This window comes from Echinops telfairi, unplaced genomic scaffold, assembly GCF_000313985.2.
Source record: "Echinops telfairi isolate 266 unplaced genomic scaffold, ASM31398v2 ScPeMD7_7427;HRSCAF=8465, whole genome shotgun sequence".
Taxonomy (NCBI): domain Eukaryota; kingdom Metazoa; phylum Chordata; class Mammalia; order Afrosoricida; family Tenrecidae; genus Echinops; species Echinops telfairi.
Window position 1 is genome coordinate 5,427,687 of NW_022111327.1, and position 27,807 is coordinate 5,455,493.

General features: G+C 37.4%; 1 protein-coding gene across 3 annotated transcripts in view; it reads left to right on the forward strand.

Annotated features, from left to right (window-relative positions):
- COL4A5 (collagen type IV alpha 5 chain) overlaps positions 1–27,807 on the forward strand; it is a 276,485-nt gene that overhangs the window by 224,445 nt on the left and 24,233 nt on the right. For 2 of the 3 annotated variants that reach the window (XM_045298536.1, XM_004710040.3), the window contains exons 37-41: positions 6,291–6,417; positions 14,538–14,618; positions 15,989–16,087; positions 16,595–16,645; positions 18,758–18,943. In XM_045298536.1, coding sequence (XP_045154471.1) covers positions 6,291–6,417; positions 14,538–14,618; positions 15,989–16,087; positions 16,595–16,645; positions 18,758–18,943 — 544 coding nt within the window. Of the gene's footprint in view, positions 1–6,290; positions 6,418–14,537; positions 14,619–15,988; positions 16,088–16,594; positions 16,646–18,757; positions 18,944–20,685; positions 20,695–27,807 lie in introns of all 3 variants that reach the window. The other variant, XM_004710041.3, reaches the window with a different exon arrangement.

Below are 27,807 nucleotides of genomic sequence, written 5' to 3' on the forward strand. Positions count from 1 at the left end.
TTTTGAGAATAATGAGGGCAATGAATGTACAAATGTGCTTTACACAATTGATGTATGTATGGATTGTGATAAGAGTTGTATGAGCCCCTAATAAAACAATAAAAAAAGAATAAGGAAGACCAAAGAAGAATCAATGCATTTGATTTGTGATGCTGGAGAAGAATAGTGAAAGTACCATGGACTGCTAAAAGGACAAACTGATCTGTCTTGGAAGAAGTACAGCCAGAGTACTCCGTAGAGGAAAGCATAGGGAGACTTCATCCTATTAGACTTTGGACATATTATCAGGAGAGATCAGTCGCTGGAGAAGGATGTGCTTTATAAAGTGAAGGGGTAGTGAAAAAGAGGAAGGTCTTCAAGGAGATGGTTTGAAACACTGCAACAACATGCTCGGGCACAGGAACAATTGTGAGAATGGTGCAGTACTCTAGTGTTTCCTTCTGTTGTGCATAGGTCAGAACTGACTTCATGACACATAACAACAACTGTTATCTATAGCCTTCTGTAAACCAGGTGTTCATAACGTAAGCTCTGATACCATTCCCTCATGATTTGGATTTCATTATTTACAATCCTTGGATCACACAAGCTGGTGTGGTTTTTCCATGTGAACTTAGTTGATGCCTCACTTTGATGGTGGCTTATTTGAAGACAAGATTTTAACACCTCAGACACTATTCCTTTTGATAGCTGAGCACCATCTGGTTTCTTCACCACACTTTGTTATAGCACCCATACCTTCAATATCACCGTTTGATGTATTTTATTCTCAATTGTGAGGCAAGCCTGTAACTGTATTCTGCGTCTGAGGTTATATAGCATGGAGTGGAAGAGAAAAATGGTATTGCTATGGGACAGAAGAAAAATGACTATGATTTAAATGCTCTCTTATATTAACAGTTAGGATCTTAATAACAAAGAGTCTATCAAATTGGGATCTTTTTCTCCATGGCTTGAATGTAATATAGCACAGTGACCTTGACACAATTCTCATTTCAAGCTTGTTAAACATTTTACAGTGATAAATGCATTTGCCGGGTACTTTCACAGTGGTAAATTTGACTCATTAGGGGTGATGCATTCAACTTTTGGAATTATATCAAAGCTTGACATTAGAAAAACTGTAGATATTTGCGGTTTTTGTGTGCTCAATTCACTTTCCGCTTTTACAAATAGAATTTTTCTGTTATCAGTGATTATATGATTCCTGGCCATGCTGTCGGTTTTCTAAGCACTAGCTTCTCTTTTATCTTTCTTACTTACATATTTTGAAATGCATCGTTTTTTCTGCCAGTGTATGGAAAATAACAGGTTAGCTTAAACTTAAGCTAGCAAATTTCAGTGTTTGTCACTAATCCAAGTGAGATATTTACTATTTAAAATCTACTTGGTTTAAAGGAATAGAGTCAATAAGGAAGGGTTGAAAGGAACTGTGTTGGCTGAAATAAGATATTTGGATTATTTATAGACTTTCAAATACTTTAGTATCATAAATAAACCAATAATCACAAACCCCTCAGGGCCAACAAGGAGTGTAGAGGTTCCAGGAGGATTAGGGGAGGGTGGGGGAAGAAAGGGGGAATCAATTACAAGGATCAATCTAAAACCCCCTCCCAGGGCGATGAACAACGGAAAAGTGCGTAAAGGGTGACGGAAGATGCTGTAAGATATGGAAAAATTAATCTATAACTTATCAAGGTTTCATGAGGGAGGGCATGCGGGGGAGGGTGGGGAAAGAAATGGGGAGCTGATATCAGGGGCTCAAGTGGGAAGAGAGTGCTTTGAAAATGATGATGGCAGCATATGTGCAAATGTACTTGACACATTAGAGGAATGTATGGATTGTGATAAGAGATGTGTGAGCCCCCAATAGAAGTATTTTTTAAAATGTATCTCTTTTTTCTACTGCCTTTCAGTTTTACCATTAGTCAATGATTATACTTGTCGTTAATTTGGCATGGACATTTTCATCAGCTCACAAATAACCAAAAGAATCCTGATAATTTACTCAAAGCTTTATCTAAGATGAAACCAGTTAAATTCAAAATGTAATTATAACTCAGTTGTGCGTCTCGAAATGAGGTACTTTTTTGTTTTTGATGGGGTGGAGATAGGGGCATACAAACAAAGGGGTTTCTAAAGGTTAATGAAGGAAACTCCATTATTATTTGATTCCATATTTTTACAAGTTTTTCTTCTTCCTTTTTTATTAGTTGGGATTTATACATTTATAATTCCATATTTCAATCATGTCAAGTAGAATTGTACTATTGCTGCCACGTTCTCTTTCCAAACACTCTTTTTCTACAAGGACTCCTTGACATCATCTCCCCTTTACCCCACCACCACTACTGTACCCCTCTTCCCCTCCCCCTTATTCTACTCACTGTCCCCATAGGTTCATCAATCTTAGTTTCATATACCAAAAAATGGAAAGGCATATATAACACAGCGTCAAGAGGTTGACCTCCATTGACATAACATCTCTGAGATACACTCTAATATGAACGAACAAAAAAATACAAACCAAAAATAAGAAAATTTTAGAAACCAAATCAGGTCCAAACCTGCATCATAGGGGGATCTACTGACAAAGTTTTAACTGTACAGGTCAGATTTATGCCTTTGGCCGTCCATAGCCCTCTCTCCCAAGCACTCTATTTAGTGGCCTCTTTCTTCCCCTCCCTCAATTTTAGATAGGGGGAGTTCTCCGGAGGGTTATTTTCTGAATAGTTCCACAGATAAATTTTGGGTTCTGACTGACATCCATTGCCCCCTGCACACTGGATTCCCACAATTTAGTCTCTGATACTAATCCCTCTTTTGACTTCAGATTACAGTATATACTCGTGTATGAGCCAAGTTTTTCCAGCACATTTTTAATGCAGTTTTTGTGGTAAAATTAGGTACCTCTGCTGATGTTTGGGTCGCCTATACTCAACTATATATGGTATATGGATTCTGATTCCTAATTTTTTGTGAATATTTTGGAGCCCGCTTGTATATTCTCAACCCAATACTCTAGTGAACAAACATTAAGTGAACACAAACACTAAGTGAACAAGGAAGCATTCCACATAGAATGCCAGGTACTATCACTTTGTGGGAAAGGTCATGATCAACCTGAGCAAAGTCCTGAACCTCATGATAAAGATTTAGAGTTAAGGCACATTTTTCTTCATTGTTATTGGTGAAAACATTTTAATTGTGCAATTGGGCATGGATTCTAAAGCTCTAGTAGAAGAAAACAGTGCAGATGTTCATTGAGCAAAGAATGTTTTTGTGTGCTGTATGTGAATAGTCTCTTATCTCTCCACAAATGTTCAACGGAGTTGAGTCAAAACTTGCATATGTGGGCTCATACAACTCTTATCACAATCCATACATACATCCATTGTGTCAAGCACATTTTTGCATTTGTTGCCCTTATCATTCTCAAAACATTTGCTTTCTGCTTGAGCCCTTGGTATCAGCTCCTCATTTTTCCCCTCCCTCCATCATGGACCCTTGATAATTTAGAAACTATTATTATTTTGTCCTATATCTTACACTGTCCTACTTCTCCCTTCACCCACTTTTCTGTTGTCCATCCCCCAGGGAGGGGGTTATATGTAGATCCTTGTGATCGGTCCCCCTTTCTATCCCATCTTCCCTCCACCCTCCCAGTATCACCACTCTCACCACGGGTCCTGAGGGGTTTATCTGTCCTAGATGCCCTGTGTTTCTGGTTCCTGTCTGTACCAGTGTACATCCTCTGTTCTAGCCAGATTTGTAAGGTAGAATTGGGATCATGATAGTGGGGGGTGGTGGAAGCATTAAAGAACTAGAGGAAAATTCTATGTTGTATGCTTCATCAGTGCTACACTGTACCCTGACTGGCTCATCTCCTCCCTGCAACCCTTCTGTAAGGAGATGTCCAGATGCCTACAAATGGGCTTTGGGTCCCCACTCCACACTCCCCTTCATTCAAAATGATACGATTTTTTTTGTTCTTTGATGACTGATACCCGATACCATGAACACCTTGTGGTCACACGGGTTGGTGTGCTTCTTCCATGTGAGCTTTGTTGCTTCTGAACTCGATGGCCGCTTGTTGATCTTTAAGCCTTTAAAACCCTAGACACTATATCTTTTGGTAGCTGAGCACCATCAGCTTTCTCCACCACATTTGCTTATGCACCCGCTTTATCTTCAGCGATCATGTCGGGAAGGTGAGCATCATGGAATGCCAGGTTAATAGACAAAGTGTTCTTGCATTGAGGGAGTGCTTGAGTGGAGGCCCAATGTCCATCTGCTACCTTAATACTAAACCTATAAATATATACATATAGTTGTTTCCCCTTTATCATATATACATATATTTACATATGTATATGTCTGTATTTAGACCTCTGTAAATGCTCTAGTTCTTTCCTCTATTTCCTTTTACTTTCCTCTTGTCCCACTATCATGCACGGCCTTCATTTGGGTTTCAGTAATTCCTTTCAGATACATATTGCCCTTTATCAAGCCCTACCAGGCCTCCTACACCTTCCTTGACACCGATTTTGGATCAGTTGTTATTCCCTTGTCCCTGGGTTTGTTAACACCCACTTCATTTCCCCTGCCTCCCCCTCTCCCATGTCCCCCGGTACCGTTCGTTCCGCTGTTTTCTTCTCCAGATTGTTTATCCCGCCTATCTTATCTAGATAGACCTGCAGAGATAATAATATGCACAAAAACAAGACAGAGCAAAACAACGCAGCAAAAGAAAACAAAACAACAACAACCAAAAAAACAATGACCAAAAAAAATGCCTGTAAATAGTTCAAGGTCTGTTTGTTGACCTTTAGGAGTGTTTTCTCATTGAGTCTGAGGGGTGCCATGCCCTCACCCAAAAGTCAACTTTTGGTTTTCCCTTGAGACTTCCTTGCTCTGCTCCCCTTGCTGTTCTGTTGCTTGCCCTTAGTGTTCCGCCTCGGTGTGGTGGGGTCAGACCAGGTGCAATTCCCACACTGTGTCTCCGGCGTTGTCCCCCGTAGGGCTGTGGGTCAGTGAGGGATGTCATGTCTCATCGTGCAACCGGCCATATGGTCTTCTCTGTGCATTGCCTGCTCTGAGCAGGGATATCATCCTCAAGGCTTGGTGAATCAGGATGTGCTCCACTCTCTTCCTTCCCCTTCATTTGCTTCCGTGTGCTCTGATCAGACATGTCTCTCTCCCCGAGCTATAGCTTCAGTGCTGTTCTCTGAAGTAAATTCTTCCTGGGGGAGGGGCAGCTGGCCACATAGTTTGGGAATTGGGGCTGGCTCCTCAGACCTCTCTACTGGTTCCCTGCTTCATGCCGGTATGTTGCCTTCAAATATTGGAGCACCAGGTTAAAGTCTGGTCCTTCTTTCCCTGTGGGGATATAAACACTACCCTCCTCTTTTAAAAAAAAAGAGGAAAAAAATTTCCATATGTGAAACCACTATAGATGTGATAGAACGAGAGCTAATTTATAACTCTTAGGGTGCACTCTTTTTCTAGGAAGGAGGATTTGAGATGTACATTTAAGAAATGATAGGTTTCTTCATGTGAAAATAAATTTTGCATCTTGCTTTAAAACCACCTGTAGCTATTGGTGGGGACCCCTGGTGATGTAGTGAACTATGCATTGGGCTTCTACCTAAAAGGTCAGCAATTCAAAACTACCAGCCTCTCCAAAATAGGAAGATTAGGCTTTCTATCCTGTAAAGATTTATAGTCTTGGAAACCCACAGGGGCAGTTCTACCCTGTCCTATAAGGTCTATGTGCATTGTAATCAATGTGACAGCAGTGAGTTTTTGAGTTTGAATAGCTATTGGTTGATACACTTAATGGTTGAGTTGTATAGAACTAAGGATGCTGAACACAGGTTTCAAAGTCAGAATGCTTAGATCCAAATCCAGATTCCACTACTTACTAGTTGCATCACTGTGGCATGGGGATATTAATGGTTTATTTCACACAGAGTTGTTAAGGATTAATTGGAGTAATCCAATTTACCAGTTGTAGAAACAGCATGAGTTCTTGACTGAGTCTGACAGACTGGTTCAAACCCCAACTCTACCATTTACTACTGACCATAGGCATTTGACTTCTCTGAGCCTGTTTTCTAGAGGTAACAAAGCCTAACTGGTAGGGCTGTTCTGATGATTAAATGAACCAATTGATGTAAAACACTTAGCAAAGTGCATGACATTGTAAAAGCTCTATAAATAATGATATGTTATTATACAAGTCAATTCATGCGGCAACTCCAGTTTCATCTTTGCATTTATGTTTTCAGGGTGAACCTGGTTTGCCTGGGTATCCAGGCAACCCTGGTATCAAAGGTTCTGTGGGAGACATTGGTTTGCCTGGATTACCGGGGAGCCCTGGAGTCAAAGGGCAAGCAGGCCTTCCTGGATTCCCAGGTAGTATTCCTTTTCTTAAATTCTAACTTTCTTGGAATTAGTTTTTCCTTCCTTATATGAATCAAGACCATAATGCAACTTATTTGGTGGGCTTGCACTCAGATACTGACTAGCAACATTATCTTGAACTAGTTCTTTAGCTTTTCTTTCCCCAAATTTCTTTTGGTATAAAATAAGACTGAGTATTACAAACTCAGCAGGACAATATCCTGTTGGCAAAGAGACTGTGTGGTGGAGCATTTTTCAATCTTGGACTGCTAGCCACAAGTCAATTAAAATGCTTTACTATTTTTGTAGGTGAAATTATACACTTGCAAACGCTAGCCTGCTGCTGCGTCTCTTAGAAAGGTGTACTCAGGAACACAGCTAGTGGCTGTTGGTAGAACAATGGTACAGTTCAGTGCAATGGCAAGTCATTCAAGCAAAGGGAATAAGCACTATAGTCAAGCAGGTAACCTGAATGTATCTGCTCTGTTAATGCCTGTATTTAATATTTTGTTTCTTCTTTGTATTACAGAGTGGAATGGATGAATGAGCTTTTGATTATCTTTTTTTTCCATTAACCTTTTTATTTATGTAGAGCATACATCGGGTAAAGTATGCTTAAAGTGTACAACTCAATAGACAAAATTTTACCTGGGTAAAATTTATCCAGATACACGTATCCACCATACATACTAAAATATAGAAGATTTACCTCATCTCATAAATTGGACTCTTGTCCCTTCACAATGAAATATCTCATGGGATAGCCTCTACTATAATTTCTGTTACCATCAATTGCATATAAATGACATCAAAACTATGTCTTAATGATTCATTTTTCTTGTTGCACATGCCAATAGGTGTTTTTTGTATGATCATTGGGTAATATTTAGGTGAAGAACTATAACACAATGAATTAATTACCCCATTTTGTCAAACAGACTTTGGGAATTTAGGGGTTATTTTCACTTTGGGAGTCTTTACAATAAAAGATGCTATAAAAATATTTTGTATGTTTTTGGTGAATATATGTGCTAATTGATCTTGAGACAATTAGTGAGTTTACTAAATCATAGAGTTGATATATATTTAATCTAGCAGATAGTGCCAAAGAGTTGTCCAAAGTAGTTTATAAATTAAAGTCACAGAAGTAATGCATGAGAGTTCCAGGTGCTCAAAATCCTTATCATCATGGAGTATGGTCCGTTTGGGGATTTTTCTCCCCTTAATATTAGCCATTCTGTCAGGTAGATAGAGATATTTCATTGAGTCATAAATTCACATTCTCTTAATCAATAATATCAAACACCATATTTTTCACTGTACTTCATTTTACTTGGATCCCCAATCAACACCCATGGAATCAGCAATCAAGAAATCAGACAATACATTTATGCACATAAAAGACTGCATCAAAAGAGTGAATAGATTGGACCAAATCAGTAATAATTCATCTTCAAAATGTACAGAACACTCTAACCTTTTACAACTACATTTTTTCTTAACAAGAAAAGTACAAATAACCCAATCAAAAAATGGGCTCACAACATGAATAGACAATTTACCAAAGATGACATCAAGATGGCCAACAACCATATGAAAAATGTTCAAGTTCAGTAGCAAAAAGAAAAACATAAATCAAAACAAAATGAGATATCACCTCACACCAACACTTTTAGCAAAATTCAATAAAACAGAAAATAATAAATGCTAATGAGGATCCAGAGAGATCAGAACACTTTTGCATTGCTGGTGGGACTGTAGAATTGTTCAACCACTATGAAAATCAGTATGACACTTCCTTTGCAGAGTCTACAAACAGATTCAGTCCCCAGTGACTCTCCTCTGACCATAAATCAGGGATGTGAGTAGCCTTGTTATCATACACAGTGCACTGGAAAGTGGATTATGGCAAATGTAGTTAGGTTAAAATTAAACACCTTATCATTTATTGTCCCCTTTTACCCTTTAAATTGTTCTGGTTTTGAATATTTTCTGCTTAAATTTCAATTGAGGTTTTTCTATATTTTGTTATTGCTGTTAGCTTTTTTGTTTCTTTGCATGTTTTTTAGTATATGAAATGCAGGATGCTTGAAACTATAGAGACAGTAACTGGATTAATGGTGTCTTGGTGTGGCAGGGGAAGTTGGGGGGCAATGGGGAGCTAACAGTGATGAATACAAGAAAGAAGTAAATGTTCTAAAGTTGATTGTTGTAATGATTTCACAATTCTTTTTATATGATTGAATTGTACGATGTGTGTATTATGTCCCAATAAAACTGTTTAAAGTGTGAGGGAAGCCAAATAGCCACAATATAAAACAATTTTTAAAATGCTAAAAATATTTTAAAAATCAGGAAAAAGGAAGATCTTCAATGAGATGAAGTGGACTCAAACATAGCAACAATTATGAGAATGGCACAGGACCAGATCTGCTTTACTAACTGAATGGAATCTTAACATCTTATATTTATTGGCCATGGGGAAAGGCTCTTGTTGAAGTGCCTGTTTATGTTTTTTTTAACTCACTCTTCATTAGGTTGGTTGCCTTTTTCTTACTGATTCAGAGCAATTCTTTATATATTCTGAATGAGTCTTTTGTCAAACAGATGTATTGCAAATTCAGTCTTACTATTTCAGGTTTGCCGTTCATTCTCTAAATTCTTTTTTGTGATGAATCAATCCCCAAAATAACCCATTACCGTCATGTTGATTCTGATTCATAGGAACCCCATGTATGAGAGTAGAACTGTGCTCCATAGGATTTTCAATGGTTGGGTTTGGTGGGGGTTTTTTGGAAGTAGACTGCCAGGCCTTTCTTGTGAGGAGCCTCTGAGTTGACTTGAACTGCACACCTTTCCACAGATATGGACAGAGGTCGTTAATTTTAATAAAGTACAATGTATCGATCTTTTATTTCATGGTTAGTATATTTTGTAGCCTGGCATGGTAGTTAAATCTCAGTTAAGTCAAAAGTCTAAGATTCAAGGCCACCAGCCATCCCATGAAACAAGATGTGGAAATCTTGTTTCCAAGATTGTAGGGGTGTGTCAAAACACTTAAATTGTGCTCATGTGGAACCTGTACATAGGCCAAGAGGCCCTTGTACAAACAGAACAAAGAGATACTCAAAACCCACTGCCATCAAGTTGATGTCAACTCAGAGCGACAATTTCACAAATGAGAAAACAGTAACAGCCTTCCAGTTTGTGTAAACTCTACTGGCTCATCACATGTTATCATCATTAAGTCTTGCTGTATTCAGTTAGCTAATATGTTTAGTTAACATTTGTGTATGCTTGTAAGAGATAAAACTCTTAAAGTCAAAACTCACTATCATTGAGTCAATGCAGACTCATAGTGACTCTGTAGGACAGGGTAAAACTGCCCCTGTGAGTTTCTGAAACTGTTGTTAATGGGACTAGAAAGCCCTGTCTTTCTCCTGTGGAGTGGCTGGTGGTGTCAAACTGCTGACCTTGCGGATCTCAGCTGAATGCATTACCACTAGGCAATCTCATAGTGTCTTTCTCAATATTTTGGTATCAGAGATTACCTGGACTTATAATATGACCTTGACAATTATAAATATTATAATTCTTTGCTACAGTTATTGCTTTAAATTGTCAATTGATTTATAAGGAATTTAATACAAGAAAATGTGATTTTGTATTGAACTACATATTTTCACTTTTAGTGCTCTACCCTCTTCTAGGTTCAAAATTCTTTTTTCCTGAAGTGAAGGATTTGCAATGATTTTGTGAAAAGTGGCGTGGCTTGTGACACATTTATTATATATATGTATATATATATAATACCCTTATTCTGACTTGATTTAGAGATTTTTCTCTGAGAGATAGAAAAGTATTCTTTATTTATTTATTTTCTTCAACATTTTAAATGCTGATAGTAGTAATTACAATACTACTATCATCTAGCTCCATATTCTACTGAGTTGTAACTAATTCCTATTTTTCCTCCTTTTTAATGTTATCCTCCAGATACCTTTAAGATTTTCTCATTGCTATTGTTTTCCAATAATTTATCACTTTGGAGATTAGTTATGGTTGTATTAATTTTGCTGTGCATTCACAACTGTCTTCACCAGGGTTCTTTAGCAAAGCTTCTTAAACTGTGGGTGCCAACCCCATGTGGAATCAAGTAACTGATTATAGGGTTCAAGAAAAATTTGGCAATAATGAAGGTTTCTGAATGTGCAATGACCAAAATAAATTTATAATCAAATGTATAATGAATCTGAGGTGTTTCTGGAAGCACATGCCCATTTTGCAAATTTCTCTGGAAAAAAGTGGTTATAAGTTAATTTAAGAAGCCCCACAAAACATAAATAGTGAAATATCTTGTGCGATAACAAGACAGATTTACTTCAAGGGATTGATTCATGCAACTGTCAGGGCTGAAAGATCCCCAAATTCATAGGTCAAGTGGCAAAATGGAGAATTCCTACTGTCTTACTTGATTAGGGGTGGCGGAGGGCTGGTATGTCCAAGATTTATAGGTCAAGTGACAGAATAATGAAACCCACTGATGACTTAGTGGATTACACATTGGACTGCTCAGCAGTTCAAACCCACTGGTAGCTCAATGGGAGAAAGAAGAGACTTTCTGCTCTCATAAAGTTGTATAGCTTCAAAATCCCGCAGTTCTACTGCATCCTAGAGGATCACTGTGAGTCACAATCAACTCAATGACAGTGAGTTTGGTTTAGTTTTTGGTAATCCTGTATCCCAATATAATCAGCGACAAGAATAGTAAAGTGGAAGAGTGTTTTGGTAAAATGTTAATTTATAGTCTGGAAGCAGAAGAAACCCTAGCACAATATCCTTTATTTTCTTAAGGTATTCAATTGATTGACACCCACTCATATTAGGAGGCCAGCTGATTTACTTACATGTAACTACTTTATAACAATATACTTTAAAAAACAAAACTCAATGACATTGAATTGCAGCTCATAGCAACCCTATGGGACAAAATAGAACTGCCCCCTGTGGATTTCTAAGACTGTAATTATTTTTAATATTTCATGTTATTGACATAAAATCCATATAAAATGCACTTCCATAGTTCAGTCTTATTAAAAAGAATCTTACACCTATCTCTGCAATCAGTTCCAGAACATTTTCTTCCCTCTTGTATTTGTTATTAGCTCCCCATTTCCCTCCAGCCACCCCAAGACTGGAACTCTTTCTTTCATTATAAACAATAGCTAAGTATTTTACCAAACAAGGGGGCACTGTAACACAGCCAAAATTTGCTGTTAAACCCTCTGTAACAATTTTATTTCCATCTATGTATGTTTCATTATCATATTTCTCCAGAAATGCCACATTGCAGTTTTGGGTTTTGCCCATTGTGTACATCTGGCTATAGACATACTTACTATGCTAAGAGGAGGGCTTCAAAAAGTTAATGAATTAAAAGGTAATATAATTTTTCCATGAACTTTTTCAAGCCCCTTTCAATTTAAATCACTTTTTAATTTATTACAACATCTCAGGCAACTCAATAGAGTCTATTTCTATTTGTAGTTCTTTTATTCTGAATAAACATCACATTTTCTATTTTGCACTAACTGATTTGAAGATATATCTACAGTAATTAAACTAATAGGGGAGTGGCCTAAGGAATGATAAATATATCAGGGATGCATAATAGGTTTCACAGAAAAAACCTCATAGTGACTGGATTAATTTTTTAGTAAAAGGTTCCTAACAATCCAATAAGGAAAAGGAAGTCTTTTCAACAAATGATCATAAAGCATTGAAATATTCATGTGGGGAAAAAAAGAAAATTCAAACAATGCCTCATATCATATAGAAAGAACATAGTCTTTTGAGTGGATGTTTTTCCTAACATCAAATCTTTAAACCATACAGCTCTTAGAGAAAACTAAGGTGAATATTTTTTAAATCATTTTATTGGGTGCTTGTACAACTCTTATCACAATCCATACATACATCCATGGTGTCCAGCACATTTATACATTTGTTGCCCTCATCATTCTCAAAACATTTTATTTTTACTTGAATCATTTGTATCAGCTCCTTATTTTTCCCCTTCTTCCTCAGTCCCCTTTCCTCACGAATTTTTGATAATTTATAAATTATTATTATTTTGTTATGTGTTACACTGTCCAACGTCTCCCTTCACCCACTTTTCTGTTGTCTGACCCTGGGGAGGGGGTTATATGCAGATCCTTGTGATCGGTCCCCCTTTCTAGCCAACCTTCCCTTCACCCTCCCGGTAACACCACTCTCACCACTGGTCCTGAGGTGTTTATCTGTTCTGGATTCCTTGTGTTTCCAGTTCCTATCTGTACCAGTGTACATCCTCTGGTCCAGCCAGATTTGTAAGGTAGAATTGGGATCATGATAGTGGGGGGGGGGAAGCATTAAAGAACTGAGGAAAATTGTATGTTTCATTGTTGTTACACTGCACCTTGACTGGCTCATCTCCTCCTTGCAACCCTTCTCTAAGGGGATGTCCAGTTGCCTGCAGATAGGCTTTGGGTCCCCAGTTCACACTCCCCCTCATTCACAATGAATGACTTTTTGTTCTTTGATGCCTGGTACCTGATCCTATTGACACCTCATGATCACACAGGCTGGCGTGCTTCTTCCATGTGGCCTTTGTTGCTTCTCAGCTAGATGGCTGCTTGTTTATCTTCAAGCCTTTAAGACCCCAGACGCTGTATCTTTTGATAGCTGGGCACCATCAGCTTTCTTCAAAGGTGAATATTTTTATGACTTAGGGCAAGGCAAAAATTTCTTAGGACACAGAAACCAATAGGTGTAAAAGAAAAAAAAACATGATATATTAAACTTAAGCAAAATGAAAAACTGTTGTTTACCAAAAGACACCATTAAGACAATTAATCAAAGCCATAGACTAGAAGATAATCCGCAACTGACTGATAATCTGGGTTATAGATAGAACTTCTGCAGCTTCATAATAACAAGGCACGCAATCCAAATTTTAAGAAACAGGAAAATATGAAAAGACATTTCACAAATGATCTATATTATGAAAAAGTGATCAGTGTTGTGCAAATGCATTTGATGATGAGATAATACTACAACCCTTCAAGATTGGCTATTAAAACAATTTATATTGCCATATGTTGCGCAATGATCTACAGCAACTGAAGTTTTCATGCCTTGTGAGTGCAAAACGGTTTAGCAATCTTTTATAAAAGACACAACTGCATTCTGACATAGGAACTCCACTCAGGTATTTCTCCAAGATAAATTAAGATGTGCACAAGAAGACTTTAGCAAAAGTATACATGTCAAATTTATTGTTATTGTTCAATGTTGTTAGGTGCTGTTGAGTTGGTTCTGACTCATAGAGACCCTTTATACATGAGTTTGAAACAATGCCCAGTCCTGTACTATCCTCAAAATTGATGTTATAGAAACAGACTAGGTTTCCATAATAGGAGAATCGATATTTTTAATAGCTAAAATGTGGTAAAACCCAAATGTCCAGCAATGGGTGGATGCATTGAAAAACTATAGTATATAAATGCAATGGAATCCTACCAATTTTTCTAATATAATATGGTAGTCGTTTTTAGATTTATAAATACATTATTATGCTTATAACATTCATCTTCCATATGGGAGAACTCAATTTGATTTCTGAACAGTGCATCTCAAGCATACCTGTTGTCCATCTGTCGATAGAGATATGCATGCTGCTCTTGTTGTGAGACAGAATGGACTCAATGGCAGCGAGATCATGGGAAACACGTTTCAGTGGAATGTCCATACTAAGGTGGCCTAAGAAGAAAGGCCTAGTGATACATTAAAAAACAACAATAAAAAACCAGCCTATGAAAATATCCTGTGGATCACAAAAGTGATCATTCTGTTATGTGTGGCACCTCTCTGTGAGTTGAGGTCCAACTTGACTGCAGCAAAAATCCCAAAACAATTATATAAATAAATAAATATAAAAATTAAATATATATATATCATTTTTAAAAATCAACATATTTTGGATTTCTTTTCAGTTCTTCACTGTTTATATGGCAGCATTAGAAATTGTGATCCTAATTGTAGATCTCAAAGCACTACAATTTTTCTTTTTTTTTTTTTTAAATAAACCCTAGGAACCCCAGGCCTTCCGGGACCCAAAGGTATTGATGGTCCTCCTGGGAACCCCGGCCTTCCTGGAGAACCTGGTCCCATCGGTAAGCATAACAATAAAGAATTGGTTGTTGTATCAAACTAATACACAGATTCTGCTTGGGAAAGTAACTTCTATAATCGGTGAACATTTTTAAGACAAGGAAATACTGTGATCATTCACTTAGCTTGTTTGTTAGATATAAAATGAACAACTCTTAATAAAAGTTGCTTACAGTGATTGTGGACTCTTATTTTCTGGCCTTGGCTTCTGTAATAGTCTTGGTACTTTAGAGAAACAAATCCACAGAAACTCATATGTATAAGAGAGAGTTTTATATAAAGGGTAAGTGCACATCAAGAAAACATCCTAACCCAGTGCTGCCCAAGCCAACAAGTCCAACATTAGCCCCTAGGTCCAACACCAATCCACAAAGTCCTCCTCCATCTCTAAGGTGACCAGATTTTAACATTGGTAAAGCGGGACACCATTGATAAAACTCATATCCTGGCGAAATAGCCGCATGGCAGCTGAAAACCGTATACCCTAGCTTTTCGTGCATTCTTTCCAAAAATCAGTACTTTTTAAAAATGCCACAGGACACGGGAAAAATGGCTAAAAATTGGGACGTCTGGTCACCTTATCTCACAAAACACACACTATGATGCCAACTGCAGGAGGAAAGCCGACTCAGTGAGTGTGTAAGCATCTCAGTTCTGGCAGGGGTTTCCACACGGCTGCTCCAGCACCCAGGGCTGCATTGGGGTAGGTCCATGTGGCTTCTCCTCAGGGATGTTTACAGGAAGTGAGCCTTGCCAGCTGAAGCAGGGAACTGGCTAAGGCCGCTGCACCCTGGTCTGACCATCAGAAAGCAAGAGACCTGAGAACTCAAAAGGCGAGGCTCACTGAGCCATTTATCTCTCTGCTCTTCAATTAACTCCACATGTGTTTATCGGCCAGGTTGGCACAATAAACTTTAACTATCTTAGCTTCTCTGGGGAGTGATTCCAAACATCTTATGATAGCAGATAGAAGTTCTGATTGTTAGCTTGTTTACTGGCTTTTTAAAGCAAATCACTTTTCTTGGTCCCATTAAAGGCCTACCATGGCCCTCCTACCCACCTTACCCTCCTCATTATACTAAGGCCACTTATTTCTTGATATGTCAGTAAATAAAGCCATTTAGGGTCTCTCAAAAATGTGAAACTGAAAATATAGGAATATTGCGTGAATGATTAAGCTGTTCCTTATTTCCATTATATCCCTTTATTTTATGCCTCATTTTAACAGAATTTCAATATTTAAAGGAATGTCTCAGAACCCCTTGGTGTCATTGAGACAGTACTAGCTGAAGCTAGTGTGTAGAGATTGAAACAAGTTGTAGCAAAAGATAGTTGATAAGATGGCTCTAAGCTAATAGCTTCTGTTCTTTAGGTGGTGGTGGGCATCCTGGCCCACCAGGGCCTCCAGGTGAGAAAGGCAAACCAGGTCAAGATGGTATTCCTGGACCAGCTGGACAGAAGGGTGAACCAGGTGCTGTATTTTTTTAAATCATCAGTTTTCTACTTTCCTCATTGTCTACTTTAACTTTTGCCCTGCGATGAGAGTGTATCTTCTTTCTGACCTTTTAAGGTACCATAGATTCTACCCTCTTCCTAATTAGTTTCCTCCTCAAGATATGACCTCATGTTTGCTAACCAAGCTTCATTCTTAAAACTTCCTTTGTTGCCCAGTTTTTCACATCAAGAACTTACTCAGATTTTTCAAACTTCTGTGGATGACTCTCCTTATGCAATCCATATTCCATTTACATATATTCATATGATATATATGTATTTAAACATCGACTATATTTGTGTTCTATCCTCATGTTATTTTTCATGTTAGAATTTGTGTTCCATGTTGAAGTAAGTCTTCCCTAAATTCTGTGTAATTATACATTATAGCGCTTAATAAAAGACTTAATCATCTGAAAATATTTGTACTTATTTCAATTACTGTTACCTCTTTGAGATTTTCTTTTTATTTGCACCTTGACAGGTCAACCAGGTTTTGGAATCCCAGGACCCCCTGGCCTCCCAGGACTTACTGGTAAACTTTAATGAAATCTGGTAAATCTATCCACAAAAAGAATGTTCTCTAGCACACTTGTTTTTCCCTCTGGACCATTTGTTATAAAGAATGCACGTACACACCCAGAAAACACTTAAAGCATTGCTTATTTAACAATTCAGTATATGAAGTTAACCTGTATAAAAATGCATCCTAATGGAAATTCACCTCTTTATTAATTTATTAACTAAATGCTAAGGAAATAAGGCAAACTTGTTTGAAGAGGTGGTTTTCACTATAATCATTTGTTTACCTTTTTTTAGTTGGAAAATGAACACTCTTTTCTCCCCATGGAAGCAATATTGAGGAAATATAATGAAACACAGTAGAAATCTATATAAATATATAAATCAATAAAGTATGTCTTGGAAACTCAATTTGAATGTTGGCATATTTGGAATGGATGTGTGCACACATAAGAGCCCTGGTTGCATAGTGGTTATGCATTGGGTTTCTAATTGCAAGTCAGCAGTTCGAAACCACTAGTGGCTCCTCAGGAGAAAGGTGGAGTTTTCTATTCCTTTAAAGAGTTACAGTCTCAGAAACTCACAAGGGTAATTCTACTCTGTCCAATAGAGCTGTTATGAGTTGTCATCCACTTAATGGCAGTGAGTTTGGAATTTTCTGAAGTGTGCACATCTACACATCTCCCTGTCCTCCCTTGTGCTTAGTCATTGTTAAGCACCAAACAGTTAAATACTTAACTAAATGTATATGATGGGTCTTCCAAAAGTCTATGGAAATTTTCCAATTTTTAATATTTTAATAAAATCATAAAATCAACTGTACTTTTATTCGCTCCCCCCCCATCCATTATCTTTTAATTCCATTTTCCCACACACTTTGTGAAGCTATATATATATATATATTCTGAACTGGCCATTGCCTATTTTATGGAGGTCTTTCTCAAACACTGGTGGCGCTATCAGGTAAGGGTTGAATTGCTAATCCCAAGATCATCAGTTCAAGCCAACCAGAAAGATGAGGCCAGCTGATCCCTTAAAGATTTAAGGCCTTGGAAACCCTATGTAGGATCACTATGAGTTGAAACTAGCTCTATGGCTTTGGTTTGATTCTCTCTCTCTCTCTCTCTCTCTCACTCTCTCACACACACACACACACACACACACACACACACACACACACACACGTCCTAGAAATTCTACTATCCTTCTCATGATTCCAACATGAAAATTAGTGGTTTTATGAATCAAGGTTATATTTCCTGCAGGAATGTTAGTGGTGGAGAGCAACTCATCTAGATTGTTGTTGTAAATCTGGAGTAGCATGGTCTTCAGGAACAGAGCTAAAATAAAAAACCTCAGTGCCATTGAATAAATTCCAACTCATAGCTATCCCTATAGGACAGAGTAGAACTTACTTCTGGGTTTCTGAGACTGCAAGTCTTTACCAGAGTAGATAGCCTCATCTTTCTCCCATGTTGCAGCTGGTGGTTTTGAACTGCTGACCTTGCATTTAGCAGCCCAACATCTAACCTATTATGCCACCAGGACTCCTTTCAGGGGCACACCCCAAAATAAACTCACTGCCTACTCATTGTAGCAGTAAAAGACAGGATAGAACTGTCCCTGTGAGTTTCCAAGCCCCATCTTTCTTCCTGCAGGGACACACAGAAACGATTAAAGATGTATACCTTCCATTAATCTCAAAATTAGAATGAAAATATTGTTTCAGGAATCTTTTCCAGCCACCGTGATGATACTGTGTGCATTTTTCCCCTTATAGGTACTTGTCATATGATTATTACTCTGTGATCCAAGGATGTCTTTCTGGATGCAAGCTATTATTTTTCTCTAAATTTTTATTCCTAATTCAAAGCCTTCTGATAACTGATACAAATATAAGGGGGCTTCAAAAAGTTCATAGAAAAAACGAATTAAGAAATAATGGAATCATTCCATGGACTTCTTGAAGCCCCCACATATTGAAATAGGAAGAACAGTTTTTTGGGGTGGTTGACCATGAAAATAATCTTACTCGCTCTAATAGGTGTGAATAGCATGGCTGTATAGATAAGACTATAATTCAGTGCCATTTAATGGATTCTCTAATGTCACTTTGCTTTCTTAGGTCAAAAGGGTGATGGAGGATTACCAGGCATTCCAGGAAACCCTGGTCTTCCAGGTCCCAAGGGGGAACCAGGCTTCCAGGGATTCCCTGGTGTACAGGGCCCCCCAGGCCTTCCTGGTTCTCCTGGTCCTGCTCTGGAAGGCCCTAAAGGCAACCCTGGGTCCCAAGGTCCTCCTGGGAGACCAGGTATGTGCATCAGTGGTGGGCAAATGATGTATTTATGAGTCCATTTATTGCATTTTGCTGGCAGATTTATTAAGAATTTAGTTCTTTTGAATTTCATTTTATCATTGAAGAACTTGCATGCATTTCCATGGAATCTCATAATTCTTTTGAGTAATGGAGTTCTTCATTTACTAAAGTTGAAGTAAACAAAATAACTTAGAGTAAAACAAGGAAACAGTGGTTTCACTAGTCTCTTTTTAAAGGTAAAACAATACTAATAACCTGGCAGCAAAATGCCCCCTGCATTTCTAAATGTGAGCTTCTCAGCATGTCATCACAGAAATCATTTTAGTGGTCACTCAATAGATGCCTGTGGTCCATACCAAAAGTGTTTCTATGGTTCTGTCATGATCCACAAATGTCACTCGGCACAATAAACCAATTGGATCTTCTCTAGGAACTAGGCAATCCGATTTATCTTCACCATCACAGCATGATCAAATTGAGTCAACATCTCTTCATACCAGCCTCATGTCTGTCCCTCATTTGTCTTGTATAAACTGCTCTAGTAATCTCCACTTTGCACCCACTGTGCACCTTTTCATTCTGTCACTGTGCAGTCTCATTACATTTTACTAATTTGGGAAATGCTCATTTTCACCCTGGGTTGATTTTGCTGAGTCCAGTCACTGGTGATATATTAGCAAAAGATTTTTGAGGCTTGCTCTTTCATTTTTATATCAAAAACTTGGCCCTTGTGGGTTTTTTGTTTTACTTTATTTTGTATCATCCAAGATATAAGGAAACAAAGCCTTTAACTCCTAGAAAATCTCTGACTTTTTAAATTTCAAATGCATTTTGAAATGAAGATTGCCATTTAAATTACAGTAAACTGTAAAGTGGTTACAGTTAATTTTAATACGATTTGGACTTGATGGCAGTGAGTTTTTAAATTTTGCCCTTTAAAAACATATATTAAATGGACTCATGTATTGGGTTCAGAAATCATTTTCAAAACCAAATTGTATTGGATCTGATCGGATTATTTACAGAGGGCATTATTTAAGGTTTTACCTTCATTTACTCTTGAAGAACATCAGTGAAAACCTCAGCTAGGTTAACTCTCTTGCATGTAATATAAAGAATTGAAGGAAATACCTTGCTTGGTTAAATTAAGTACACCAAAATGTGAATAAACTAAATTATCATCCTTTTCATATTTTAATCAGCACTGTAGTTATTTGTTCTCACTAGTAATGTAGCCTACTGTTAAACATTATTTTTAAATATTTCAACATAAAGCAATTAGTCACAAAAGCTATTAAAATCTACTATTAAATCACAAAATCCCCAAAGCTATTAAAATTACCATTTCTAAAGAAACATAACAAAAGTCTCTTCAGATAATTAACACACATCTCCTGAGTGTGTACAACTTTTTAATTTGTTCATAATCTTCGAATAAAATGGAGAATTGATTGTTCCCTTCTGAGCTCTTAATAATAATTATTATGAAAATGATTGTTGGCCTTTCAACATTCATAACATGTGCTGTTTTGATTTTAGTGTTGGCTCAAAGTGGTGATAACTTAGTTTATGTTCACATGCATGAGTATGAACTTTCAGAATATTTTATTGAATTCATTTTTACTTGAAAGAATTTAGTGTAATGCTTTAGTTTCTTGATATTTCTAACAATTTTGATATTTTTCCCTTTTGCTAATGATGACATTGGACCTTGGTGAACTCTGATCCCTATCTAGGTCCTCCAGGTTAGCTCTTTAACTGCAAAATTGTAACTGCATGAAATTTACATTGTTCTTGTATATTTTTATACATATGTGTATATACTCGTCTGTGTATATTTATATACACACTCACATATATGTGTGCTTGTATGGATGTATAGGTATTTACATATATAGATACCTGTACCTAATGTTTTCTAGTATTCAAAGATTTTTTAAGAGCATATATGTCAATTCAATTCTTTCATGTTGGCTTATTTCTGCAAATTTCAAGAACTCGTGGAGTCTAGTGTTTCTGTCTAATTGGAATGACCCAGATTTATCTAATTTTGACATCTAATTTAGTATTTCAAAAATTATCCGCTCATGTCTATTTTGGTTGAAAATTATAGTACAGAATTGTACAAAGGGGTTTCACACCCTTCATAGGAATATAGAAGTTTGCACAAATCTTCTAAAGCCTTTTTGTATTTTATCTTTACCTTCAGAATAAATTTCTGGTTATTGACTTCTATATTAATAGAAATGCAAATGGGGTTAACTGTCCTTCAAGATGGCATTCACTGTTAACAACAACAATAGTTATTGTATATGAATCTTGTAAAAAGATTCTTGGCTTGCCATACCTCTTGTAGAGTTCCAAGTCATCCCCTCCTTGTATTTTGGACTGCCCCCAAATTCTAAATTCTACTTCTTTAATTCTACTGCTCTAATAGACACAGAGTAAAAGAAAATATCAATATATTCAACTCAGATCATTGTTGTTATGTGCTAGCAAGTCTGTTCCTACTCAACAGCAATAGAACAATGCTGCACATCCTCACAGTCATTGTTACCTGTGAGTCCTCTGTTTCAGTCAGTGTCACTCCATATCCTTGAGGGTCTACCTCTGTGGCACTAATGTCCTTTCCACGAACTAGTCTTTCCTGATAACATGTCCAAAGTATGTGAGACAAAATCTTGCTATCCTTGCTTCTAAGTAGCATCCTGGTTGCACTTTTTTCAAGAAAGATGTGTGTGTTCTTCTGGCAGTTTAATATTCTTCACCAGCACTGCAATTCAAATACATCGATTCTTCAGTCTTCCTTTTTCAGTGACCAACTTCCACATGCATATGAGAACACTGAAAATACCATAACTTGGGTAAAATATACTTTAGTGACATCCTTCTCTTCCACACTTTAAAGAGATCTTGTGCAGCAGATTTGCCCAATGGGATATGTTGTTTGATTTCTTGTCTGCTGCTTCCATGAGAATTGAGCATTTATCCAAGCAAGATGAATCCTTGACCATTTCGACCTTGTTCTCATTTGCCCTGATGTTACCCTTTGGTCCAGTTGTAAAGTTTTTGGTTTTCTTTACACTGGGCTGTAATCCATATTGAATGCTGAAGTCCTGGATCTTCATCAGCAAGTGCTTATAGTCCTCTATTTCTGAAAGCAAGGTTGTGTCATTTGCATATCGTAGGTTACAAATAAGTCTTCCTCTAATCAATATTCAAATGACTGCTTCTTGGTCCAACAACAAGCTCTGCAATGAGCACAATTAACTGTTCAGGCATTTCCATTCCTCTCAATACTATGCTTTTGCATAGTCAAGGAAGCACAAGTACACATTATATGTTTACTTTTCAGTGAAGATGCATCTGACATCAGTAGTGATATCCCACGTTCCAAGTCCTCTTCTGAATCCTACTTGAATTTGCTATAACTTTACTGTCAATATACTGCTGCAACCATTGTTGAAGAATGATCTCCAGCAAAATTTTACTTGCACATTATATTAATTATACTGTTATATAATTTGCACATTGTGTTGTAATTTGCACATCATTTCTTTAAAATGGATACAAATATGTATCTCTTCCAGTCAGTTGACCAAGTAAGTATCTGTCTTCCAAATTTCATGGCATGGGTGAGTGAGTGCTTCATCAGCTTGTTGAAACATTTCAGGCCATATTCTGTCAATTCCTAGAGTCTTGTTTTTGGCTAATGTCTTCAATGCAGCTAAGACTTCTTTCTTCATTACCATCTGTTCTTGATAATATGCTGTCTCTAAATGGTTGAATGTTGACGAGCTATTTTTGGTACAGTGATTCTGTATATTTCTTCCATCTTCTTTTGAGGTTTCCTAAATCATGTGATATCTTCCCCATAGAACCTTTTAATATTGTAACTCAACACATGAAATGCTTCTTCAGTTCGTTTAATGTAAGATATGCTGAGTATGCTCTTCCTTTTTGGTTTTCTAATTCCAACTCTTTGTATATTTCATTATAATACTTTCCTTTGTTTCCTCAAGCTGCCCTTTGAAATTTTCTCTTCAGCACTTAGTTCATCATTGCCTTCATTTACTTTAGTTACTCTATGATCAAGAGCAAGTTTAGAGTCTTTTCTGAAATCCACTTTGCTCTTTTATTTCTCTCCTGTCTATTTAATGGCCTTTTAATTTCTTCAAAACACTGGGTAGTGTATCGTTCTTTCTATAATTTGGAACCAACTTTTTGACACCTAACAATAGCATGATGCTCTTCATGCCATCCCACAGCTCATCAGCTCTGTTACTGGGATTCGGTGACTCACATCTATTCCTAAGATGTTCTTCTAATGCAGGTGGGATGTACTTAAGGTTATATTTTGGCTCTCGTGGCCAAAATATAATTTCACTTTCTTTAACTTCATCCTAAACCTACATATTAGCAATTGATGGTCTGTTCCACAGTTGGCCCTTGGCCTCATTTTGGCTGCTGATATTGAGCTTCTCCAGTATGTCTTCCTAGACATGTAGTCAACTTGATTTCTGTATATTACATATGGAGAAGTCCATGAGTGTGGTCAAAGTTTATCTTGTTGAAAAGAAGTGCCTTTTTCCAATAGTTTGAGATATAATTCATATAACACACTCTTCCATAGTTTATTTGTGTATAAAAAGAGATGTATATACATCACCACAATCAGTTCTAGAGCATCAGTTCCCCTCCCGTATCCATTATTTGCTTCCCAATTCCTCTCAGCTTCCCTGCATCCCCAATAAACTATTACACCAATTATTGTCTCTATATATTCATCTCTTCTGTGCTTCATAAACTGGGAAACATAACAAAAACAAAATAGAGAAGAAAGTAGTATATATTAATAATAATAAACCAGAGAGAAAAGCTATGTTGAGAAACAAGCAAAAAAACATTTAAACCTAGAACAAATCCAGAGTGAGTTAAGAGGGAGATCAAATGACTAGATACCGCAGTTTAAAGTAAATTCTGTCTGAAAGCCAGGCTATTTGCAACCCTGCACCATGGTCAGAGGCCATCTGCCAGGGGCTTAAGGTGCATAGGTACTCTGTAGATGGATTTTGGACTCACACTGCCACCCCCATAGCCTTCTGCAAATTGGGTGTTCACAAACTCTCCCTCCATCATATTTGGATTTTGTTATTTGTCATCTTTGGATCACACAGGCTGGTGTACTTCTTCCATGTGAGCTTAGTTGATGCCTCACTTAGATAGCTGCTTGTTTGAATACAAGTGAAAAGGGGTATTTTTTATGAAGAAGTGATTGGTTTTGCAAAACTGTTATCATGCAACCTCCAGCTTCATTTCTATCACCAACATCATATTTTCCAAGAACGCTTCCTTCCTCTTTGTTTCTAACTTTTGCATTCCAGTTGCAACAGTTATAGATTAAGTGCTTATTTGATCAATTTCGGACTGAAGAAGTTGATAGAATTCTTTTCTTTATGACTAGCTTTAGTGATTGGTACATGATTTCAACAATAGTTTTATTAACCGGATTTCCTTGTATGGATGTGGATAGTATCCTGCCACAGCCATCATTGTATTTCAAGATAGATCTTGAAATTCCTTTTTTGAAGATGAATGCAATGCCTTTCCTCTTTAAATAGTCACTCTTGGCATAGTAAACCATGATTATCTGATTCAAAATGGCCAGTGCCAATCCATTTCAGCTCAATAATGTCTTGAATATCAATCTTTGTGCATTCAATGAAATAAAATCCAATTTTCTTAAATTCATACATGACAAGTTCCAGTTATTAGTAGATATCTTCTCTGGTTTTAGAAAGCAGCTCATATTTTTTTAATTTTAATAAATCATTTTATTGGGGGGCTCATACAACTCTTATCACAATCTGTACATCCATCCATTCTATCAAGTACGTATGCACATTTGTTGCTATCATTATTTTCAAAACATTTTCTTTCTACTTGAGCTCTTGGTATCAGCTCCTCATTTTTCCCCTCCCTCATGAATCCTTGATAATTTAAAAATTATTATTTTTTCATGTCTTACACTGACCGATGTCTCCCTTTACCCACTTTTCTGTTGTTCATTCCCCTGGGAGGGGTTATAGATAGATCATTGGGATCGGGTCCCCTTTTCTCCCCCCACCTTCCCCTTCCCTTCCTTGTATGGCTACTTTTGATATTAGTCCTGAGGGGTATATCTGTCCTGGATTCTCTGTGTTTCCAGCTCTTATCTGTACCCATGTACAGGCTCTGGTCTAGCCAGATTTGTAAGGTAGAATTTAGGTTATGATAGTGGGGGGAGGAAGCATGTAAGAACTAGAGGAAAGTTGTATGTTTCATTGATGCTATACTGCACCCTGACTGGCTCATCTCCTCCCTACATCACTTCTGTAAAGGGATGTCCAATTGCCTACAGATGGGCTTTTGGTCTCCATTCCACACTCTCCCTCATTCACAATGATATGATTTTTTATTCTGGGTCTTTGATGCCTGGTGCCTAATCCTATCGACACCTCATGATCGCACAGGCTGGTGTGATTCTTCCATGTGGGTTTTGTTGCTTCTGAGCTAAATGGCCACTTGTTTATCTTCAAGACTTTAAGACCCCAGATGCTGCATCTTTTGATAGCTGGGCATCATCAGCTTTCTTCACTACATTTTCTTATGCACCCATTTTGTCTTCAGTGATCATTTCAGGAAGGTGAGCAGCAAAGAATAGCAGCTCACATTTTGAGTGGCTTCCAATCTGAGGGGCTAATCTTCTGGCACTGGGTTTGACAATGTTCTGCTGATATTTATGAGCTTTCCAGTGTCTGATATTGTTCTGCTGCTATTTATAAGGAGCTGGGTGTCTTAATTCCTCTGAAGTTAAGAGCCTTCTTTAGTCTAGAAGCACAGCTTAAATCTGTTCACCTTAGGCTCCTACAGGTATTTGAAATACCAATGACAAAGCTTCCAGCATCACTCCTGGTGACCATATATAAGGCTGAGTAGAACTACTCCTTTCTAAGACTAAATATTTACAGGAGCAGACAGCCTCATGGATGGCTTTAAACTGCTGACTTTATGGTGAGAAGTCCAATGTTTCTGCCTACCTCACCATCAGAGCACCTTCATATAGTCAGTATTCTCTGCCCACATCATAAGTGAAAGGCAGCACTAGTCCTCCTTTCCTTATTCATTTACCAGTTTTCTCACGCATATGGTCAATTGAAAATACTATGTCCTCAAAGTGGCATCCTTGCTCTTTAACATTTTAAAGCAGTGGTTCTCAAACTTCCTAATGCCGCGACCCTTTAATACAGTTCCTCATGTTGTGCTGACCCCCAACCATAAAATTATTTTCGTTGCTATTTCATAACTGTAAAATTGCTACTGTTATGAATCAGATGACCCCTGCAAAAGAGTTGTTTGACCCCCAAAGGGGTCGTGACCCACAGTGCCAGGAGAACCAGTTCCTCATGTTGTGCTGACCCCCAACCATTAAATTATTTTCGTTGCTATTTCATAACTGTAAAATTGCTACTGTTATGAATCGAATGACCCCTGTGAAAGGGTCGTTCGACCCCCCAAAGGGGTTGCGACTCACAGGTTGAGAACCATTGCTTTAAAGAGATCTTGTGTAAAAATTTGTTCAATGCAATATGTCATTTGATTTCATGACAGCTGCTTCTTTAGACTTTGATTGTGAATCTAAGTAAAATATACTCTTTGACAACCTCAATTTTTTCATTTATTATGATGTTGTTAATTGGTCCAGTTGTGAGAATTCATGTTTTCTTTATATTGAAGTGTAATCCATACATAATCTTTAGTCCTCCTTGCTTTTAGCAAGCAAGATGGTATGGTCTGTAAATCACTTGTTGTTAATGAGCCTTCCTCCAACCCTGATGCTGTGTTCTTTCTCATATAGTTCAACTTGTTAGATTGTTTGCCTGCATGCAGATTTAATAATCTTAGTAAAGGGATTCAACCCTGACAAACACATTTTCTAATTTTAAACTACTCAGTGTTCCCTTGTCCTGGTCAAACAACTGCCTCTTTGTCTATATACAGGCTCCATCTGAGCACAATTAAATGTTCTGGAATTCCCATTCTTCTCAATATTATCCATAGTTTGTTATGATCCGACCATTCAATTATTGTGCACAGTCAGTAAAGCACAAATAAGCATCTTTCTGGTAGTCTCTACTTGTAGCCAAGATCCATCTTACATTCACAAAGACATCCCTCAAATTCTTTCCCCTGAATCTAGCTCAAATCTCTAGTAGGTCCCTGTGTATGCATTGCTGCAACATTTTGCAAATTACGTTCAGTAAAATTTTATTTGCATGAGATATTAGCTATGTTGTTAAATAATATCTATATTATGTTGGGTCACCTCTCTTTTGAATGGGCACAGATATGAATCTCTTTCAATTGACTGACCAGATAGCTGTCTTCCCTAATTCTTAGTATAGATAAGTAAGCACCTACCTCCAGTGTTGCATCAGTTTGTTGAAACATCTTGATTAGTATTCTCTTGAATTCTGGAGTCCTGTTTTTCTTCAATGCAGCTTGGACATAGTCCTTCAATACTCCCAGTTCTTGATCTTATGATACCTCCTAAAAGATTTTAACATCAACCAGTTCTTTTTAGCACAGTGGCTCTGTGTATTCCTTTCATCTTTCGATGCTTCCTGAATCATTCAGTTTGTTGCCCATAATATGTTGCTATAATTTCTTTCTCCTCTTCAAAGCCATTATTTTATAGATTTGTAGAATGTCAGCTACACAAGGGATCAAAGTTTTATCTGGAAAAATACTGAAACCCAACAGAAGATTGTTCGAGGTCATACTGTTAGTTATTAATGGTCGGAAATATCATGTAGGGC